General features: G+C 36.9%; 1 protein-coding gene and 1 long non-coding RNA gene across 2 annotated transcripts in view; one reads left to right on the top strand and one right to left on the bottom strand.

The window, feature by feature from the left end:
• Positions 1-7500, top strand: part of castor2 (cytosolic arginine sensor for mTORC1 subunit 2) — a gene marked incomplete at both ends in the record, with an annotated part of 25729 nt that overhangs the window by 8993 nt on the left and 9236 nt on the right. The window contains 2 exons of the mRNA XM_079237635.1: positions 3182-3375; positions 6744-6876. Of these exons, the coding sequence (XP_079093761.1) occupies positions 3182-3375; positions 6744-6876 (327 nt within the window). The remainder of the gene's footprint in view (positions 1-3181; positions 3376-6743; positions 6877-7500) is intronic.
• Positions 6469-7500, bottom strand: part of LOC306753718 — a 2477-nt gene continuing 1445 nt past the window's right edge. The window contains exon 3 of the long non-coding RNA XR_013771242.1: positions 6469-6882. This is a non-coding gene — a long non-coding RNA (uncharacterized lncRNA). The remainder of the gene's footprint in view (positions 6883-7500) is intronic.

Raw genomic sequence — 7500 nt, 5'->3', positions numbered from 1 at the left:
TTATTCATTATTCCAGTGTTTACTCTAACACTGACGTCTCCTCAAAGTAAAGTGGTATAACAGTATGACATAATAGGGTAAAAAAAAATAAAATAAAAAGGCTGGTACATTATGCATATTATGGCATATAAGTGTAATTTTATGAAGTGAAATGTAGTAGTAGCAAAACAATATTCAGTATAGTACAGCAGTATTGCATATTGTAAGTATTAAGTCTACAAAATACATTATATATATATATATATATATATATATATATATATATATACACACACACACATACATACACACTACCGTTCACTTAAAAATGTCCTTATTTTTCAAAGAAAAGCACTGTTTTTTTCAATGAACATTAAATTAATCAGAAATACACTACACATTGTTAATGTGGTAAATGACTATTCTAGGTGGAAACGTCTGGTTTTTAATGAAATATCTACATAGGTGTATAGAGGCCCATTTCCAGCAACTATCACTCCAGTGTTCTAATGGGACATTGTGTTTGCTAATCGCATAGAAGACTAATGGATGATTAGAAAACCCTTGTGCAATTATGTTAGCACAGTTTAAAACAGTTATGCTTGTGAGAGAAGCTATAAAGCTGGCCTTCTTTTGAGCTAGTTGAGTATCTGGAGCATCACATGTGTGGGTTCCATTATACTCTCAAAATGGCCAGAAAAAGAGAACTTTCATGTGAAACTCGCCAGTCTGTTCTTGTTCTTAGAAATGAAGGCTATTCCATGGAGGAAATTGCGAAGAAACAGAAAATTTGTTTGGGTGACCCCAACCTTTTGAACGGTAGTGTGTAGTATGTATGTGTGTGTGTATATATATATATATATATATATATATATATATATATATATATATATATAGTACACTTGGGTATTGCCAAAAGAAGAAATAAAACCTATAATGATCATAGTTTGTCAGCTTCTCGACGAGTGATGCTGTTGGGCGTCACTCCCCCTGAATAAACTATGAAACTAAAGCAAGCAATGGCAAAGTTTATTCATTAAGGTTTTCAAAAAACTGTCAATGAGGAGGTACGTAGGTAGATAATGAGAATAAATATGAAACAAGATTTAAATTGATATAAAACATTATTAATAGGCTTCTTTTTTTTCGTAGTCATACATTGACTTTTATATTTTTCTGACCTTTTTATGTGGACAGAATTATGTCCAAGGGATGATTAGGCCTGAGTACTGAAGTGATATATATATATATATATATATATATTATTACACAATCCAGTGACATTAGTTATTACATTATTGGTACCCTTATCACAATGCCTTTTAGATGTTGACATTTTTAATGAGCATTTTTTAATTAATGGTTTTCATAAGCGATTATCTGCTGATAATTTTCCTTAATTAATCAGCCAATTGTTTAGTCTTTAGTCCTTCGTGTCGAAAGGAGTCAGCTGAGGTGGTTCGGGCATCTGATCAGGATGCCCCTTGGACGCCTCCCATTAGAGGTTTTCCAGGCACGTCCAACTGGTAGGAGGCCCCGGGGAAGACCAAGGACACGCTGGAGGGATTATATCTCCCAGCTGGCCTTGGAACGCCTCGGGGTCCCCCAGAATGAGCTGGAAAGTGTTGCAGGTGAGAGGGAAGCCTGAGTCGGTCTGCGGAACCGGCTGCCACCGCGTCCCGACCCCTGATAAGCGGCTGATAATGGATGGATGGATGTTTAGTCTGTGAAACATCAAAAAGTAGTGAAAACCTCCCAGAGTTCCAAAATATGTATACAAATGCTTGTTTTATTCAATCAAAAGTCCAAAATAAATATTTAATTCACTATCATACTTTTTTTTTAAACAAGCGGCGAATCTTCATATTTAAGAAGTAAATATTCGTGCTTGAAAAATGACTAAAACAAGTGATACATTTTTTCGATCATCAATATAGCCCTTATCAATATCATGCTCGTAGTTTCAAAGCATTTCCTGTCGCTTGAGAAGAGAAGAAGAGTCGTGAAGACAGCAGGCGGGTTCAGGAATGTCTCCGATTAGCGAACATCAGCCACCAGAAGCCACTTGCTGCTTCTGCCTCAGCACAAAGAGAGGTATAGGTGGGGAAATGTGGTCTTATATATATATATATATATATATATATATATATATGTATGTATGTATGTATGTATGTATGTATGTATGTATGTATGTATGTATGTATATATATATATATATGTATATATATATACGTATATATATATATATATATATATATATATATATATATACGTATATATATATATATATATATATACGTATATATATACGTATATATATATATATATATATATATATACGTATATATATATATATATATATATATATATATATATATATATATAATATATATATATATATATATGTATATGTATATATATATATACGTATATATATATATATATATATATATATATATACGTATATATATACGTATATATATATATATATATATATATATATATATACGTATATATATATATATATATATATATATATATGTATATATGTATACGTATATATATATGTATATATATATATATATGTATATATATATATATATATATATATATATATATATATATATATATATATATATATATATATATATATATTTATATTTATATGGAGGCTGAGAATAATATTCTGTAAGATTTTTTAATGCATTGGCAATAGCAGTCAATATTAAATATATTTAAAGTCAAGTTTATTTCATACAGCATTCTTTCATAGAACAAGATCACAAAGTGCCTTGCAAGAATATAAATTATAAAAAATAAGACCATAAAAAACATTAAAAGAAGAAATAAAACAATAACACACAAAGACAAGCGCCATGTGATTTAAAGATTTAAAAAACAGGAACTACAACACATAACAAACAGTCATGCTCATTGCTCATTTTTACTTCCCAGTTTATTTTCTATTTATTCCAAACTGGTGTTGAAAGAATGTATCATTATTTGTGCATATTTCCCAGCAAAGAGCTACAAAGAGTATAAAAAGTTGCATGAACTGCATACAGTTTAAACATTATATCGTACAATATAAACACATCTGTGTTTTACGATCACTTTCAGTAAAGGAAACAAGCCTCTTTTAGCTCTAAATCAGAGTCCTCTCCGGCAGTCTTTCTGACATGATGTCTCTGTCCATTCCCAGAGCTGCCACAGTCGGAGCACATCAGTGTCGCTGACGCCACGTGGTTGGCCCTCAACGTGGTGTCGGGGGGTGGCAACGCTTCCAACTCGCAGCCCATCGGAGTCACCAAAATCGCTAAATCCGTCATCGCGCCGCTGGCCGACCACAACATCTCCGTTTTCATGCTGTCGACGTATCAGACCGATTTCATTCTGGTGAGTGTGGATAAGAAGGTACGTTTCAACGGCCGACACTGGACAAAACGTCGACGGTAATCCCACACAGGACTGGCGGATCCCGCCACTTGGTTGGTCAGTGGGCATAATATCAAACTATGACACTCAAGGTTCCCTCGATCTCGTTTTTGGATGTGAGAGTGACGGCATCTTTTCAAAATAACCTCTGTCTTACCTCTAAGTCCAGTTTATGCAACAAAACTACTTAGGGTTGGCTTGACTTACTAATGAGTCACGTGACAAAAACAGTCAAAGTGACACGAACAGCGGTCTCCTGGGTGAAAGTCCTGTGTTTGTTTGACCCAGTCTCCAGATCTGAAAAGTGAAGCTGACGCTGAAGCGCCTTAAACATGCATTATCTCTCCTGACCACCAGGGGGCGACTCCTCTGGTTGTATAGAAGTCTATGGTTCCTGTGTTAAAGCTGCATCATACTCGATGTTGTCCATGTTTTCGTCTCACAGCTTTAAACCTTTTTAGTCTTCAATACATTAAAGTTAATTGTAACATTTTGGTCGCCTAACAATATCTTGCTAAAAAAACAAGATGACCACCAAAATGCCGAACTCGAGGCTTCAAAGCTTTCTCATCCCAGACCATTAAAAAAAAAACAATTACAATACAAACTTGCATTTGGTAAAGTGTTCTTGTTTGGTGTCTTGAATGCTTCAAGAGTCACATTATTTGTCTATTACACCAGTGATTTTCAACCACTGCACACTGTGGGAAAATGTCCAATTTCACTTAATTGGTCCAAAAAATTATTATTTAGTTGCCGCAAATGATTTTCCATTGTTGAGCGTCTGAGCCTGCAATATAGTGGCTGGCAGAGTAATATAGAGCAGGTCTACACCTTATTCTGCTATTAAACAAACTAAACGGCCGTATGTTATTGATCTTATCTACACGACAGCTTGTCATTTCTGGGTCGCGTTTACAACTCTTCTCTGCTCTCTGTGTCACGCACGGCGGAGTTCCGCCCCGATGCGCTGCACACAGTGGACAGAGAGTGGCGAAAAATATGTCACGTGCTTTTCACAATGGGATTTGCTGCTGAAGCTATCACTATTTTAAGCTATGAGCTCTCACTTTTAAAGCCCAACAGTTAATGTATTTGCAGGTCAAGACAAACATCCAACTGCGGAGCTCCATAAAGGACGTTTCTGACTTCGCATATCGAGAGGCTCTGGAAATATTCTTCCAAAAGCCCGAAAAACACACTGCAGTGACCAAGCCTGCACACTTAGTGGTTGTCATTAAAATAAATGTACACCATGTGTCCTTTAAGTCAGTATTTATCAAACTGGGGCAGTATTTATTACAGGGGCGCAAGAAGATATGCTGGTTTTAAATGTTTACCGTACACCGTTAATAGGTTACGCTTGCGCGACTCTGCGATTCTTGTCATTCCGCCACAAGCCGATCTTTGAGACCTCCGTTTAGTCGTTTTTTCTGCTGCTGTGTCTCAACATTGAGCATGAATTGACAGCCGTATAAAATCTACAACCCCGTTTTAAAAAGATGTGTAGAGGAAAGCGGCTCACTGCAGCCACTAATACCGATACGTGATGCTCACACATCTGCACTCATTCTGTTTTGTTTTGCAAAAAAAACCAACTAAATATTAGTTATTTTTTGCATAACTTTATTTTAATTTTTCTAACAAAGTGACAACACTACTTTTTTTTTTTTTTGTCTGATGGAGCAATCTGGTTGACTTGAAACACTGAATACTCTTCCATGCCAGTAGGTAGCGCAATAATAACCTATCATATATGCTGTATTATGTTACAATGTGACATTTTGGGCTTTTTGGGTTGTTGGTGTGCCGTGGGAATTTTTTATTGTAGAAAATGTGCCGCGGCTCAAAAAAGGTGGAAAAACACTGTATTACACAACGGCAACACAACCGTCTCCGTCCAACGTGTCAGACATGAAAAAGCAATAACCTCGGATGGAGTGTACTTCTCTCAGCGCCGCTTCCTTTTGATTTAGGGAGGAATCCTCCCTCATAGCGAGGCCATTCTGGCCACAGGGAGTGTTTTCTTTATTGCCTCGGTTTAGTGGAAAAACAAGGTCTGCTGAGCAACTCCGGCGTGTTTATGAAAATGAAAGAAAACCTATGTTGATAATCTGTTACGTAAAGAGGATCAGCGGCTCAGCCTTGAGCTGGAATTCCAGGTATCATACTCTGGGCCCATTTCCTGTCTACCTACAATCCTAATCATTGGTATTTCAGATTTTTTTTAATAAATCCTGCTGCGTTCACTGTCGCCCACCACCCATCTTCTCTCTCTGTCCGTGTGTGTGTGTGTGTGTGTGTGTGTGTGTCGTAATCGTCAATGCGTATTACGATTGACGTAATAGCTGTCACACTCGGTAAGGAAACCCTCTGTAACTCTCTCTTTTTCCAGCTCCAGAGTTCACATTTGAATCGCAGACAAAAGAAAAGACGCATGTTATAAATCTTTACAGGTGGTTATTGTGTCAAAGCGATGTTCAATTATTTATGTTTGCTGATTCAGTTAATTTGATGCCAACATTTTCAGTAGACAACCATGAACCATCAGTCAGTCACATGTCATTTTGATATAACCTTCAAGGAAAGAAATCCCTCTATGACTCATAGTCATACTGGCTCAAAAGGAAATGCAGCCCCCCACCTTTACACATGCGTGATGCATCCATGTTCTCTTTCAGTAAAAATGACGATGGTATTGAAGGTAAATTATAAAGGTAAAATGTAGTTTTGGTGAGAAACTTTAATAAATCTAGATGTTTTCTAGAGTGAATTATGATCTGTTTGATTTCCTAACACTTTCTCTTATAATGCATCCTTTTAACGACGAATACCAAGATTTTGTTATCAATATTTTTTTTTTGTTCTAATCATTTTAATTGTGTTTTTAATGCAGCCAACCATTATAGATGACTGGAACAAAGTAAAAGGATATAATTCATAATTGTTGATGGTTTAAACTGACTTTGGTAGGGTTGTGCAAATAAAATAGTCTCAAGCCTCGTGGACCAGCTGCTATAACAAAACAACATAAATGATCTGTATTGGCCGATGTATCATCGCACAAAAAAAGAAGTTTATTTGCTCCCATTTTTTTCTGTGAGATTTGTTCTGTTTTTTATCAATGATGGAGACCAACTAGATACAAAATAGGACGGAGACTCCACAGGACGATTTCTTACCTACTGTCATGCAAACGATCATGTTTTTCCACAAATTATGTACCAATTTTTAGTCCTTTCATTATCAAATACCTTAAGAAAACCACAATGCACATATCTGCTTGGACATATGAACATTTGTTCTCGACTCGTATCTTTTGTCCTCAGGTCCGAGAGCGAGACCTGCCGATGGTCATGCACACGCTGTCTTCCGAATTCACTTTGCTCCGCGTCGTCAACGGAGAGACCGTCGCCATCCACAACCTCGGGGTCACCAACGGCTTTGTGAAGCACAAACTGGGTAGGCCTGAAAAGGAAAAAAACAAAACATTTATACGTTTTATTTTTTTGTATCGGAGAACGTTTTTTGAAGAACGGTGACACGCAGGAGGAGGACATGTATCGAATATTTTAACCTTTTTAAATTCCACTGTAGCGTAGATATGATATCATTAAGCAATAAGGTACTCGAGGCAGTACTGTATCGTCAATAATGTACTGTTCAAGGGTGTTGCTAGGCCCGACGCGCAGCCGTACTTCCGCCATACACATACGGGACGCACATACGGGACTACGGTTGAAAGCAGGGTGGAGGATGACACCGATGTAAAGAAGTGCTCTCGCTGCTTCTGTCCATATTTTCTCCCTGTCATTTTTCTCCTCCATGATGTTTAGAGAACTTGCCTCGCGTCGGGAAATTACCGACGTAATTATCTCTCACTGGAAATTATCACGATTTTGTGATCAAACCCTTTTCATTCCTCATCTTATTTCCGGTTTTATGCACTCGCTTCCCGCTATCTAGTCTGCTCTCAGAGCATTATCTGCTCTGCTCTCCTGATTGTGAGCCGTATCAACGATTGACTGTACAGCAGGAACAGGGACCACAAATGCATTATTCACCTCTGACATTCTCATCAAAAGT

This window comes from Taurulus bubalis (assembly GCF_910589615.1).
Source record: "Taurulus bubalis genome assembly, chromosome: 2".
In the NCBI taxonomy this organism is placed as follows: domain Eukaryota; kingdom Metazoa; phylum Chordata; class Actinopteri; order Perciformes; family Cottidae; genus Taurulus; species Taurulus bubalis.
Note: the sequence above shows the minus strand (reverse complement) of the source record. Positions and strands in the feature narration are given on the sequence as shown.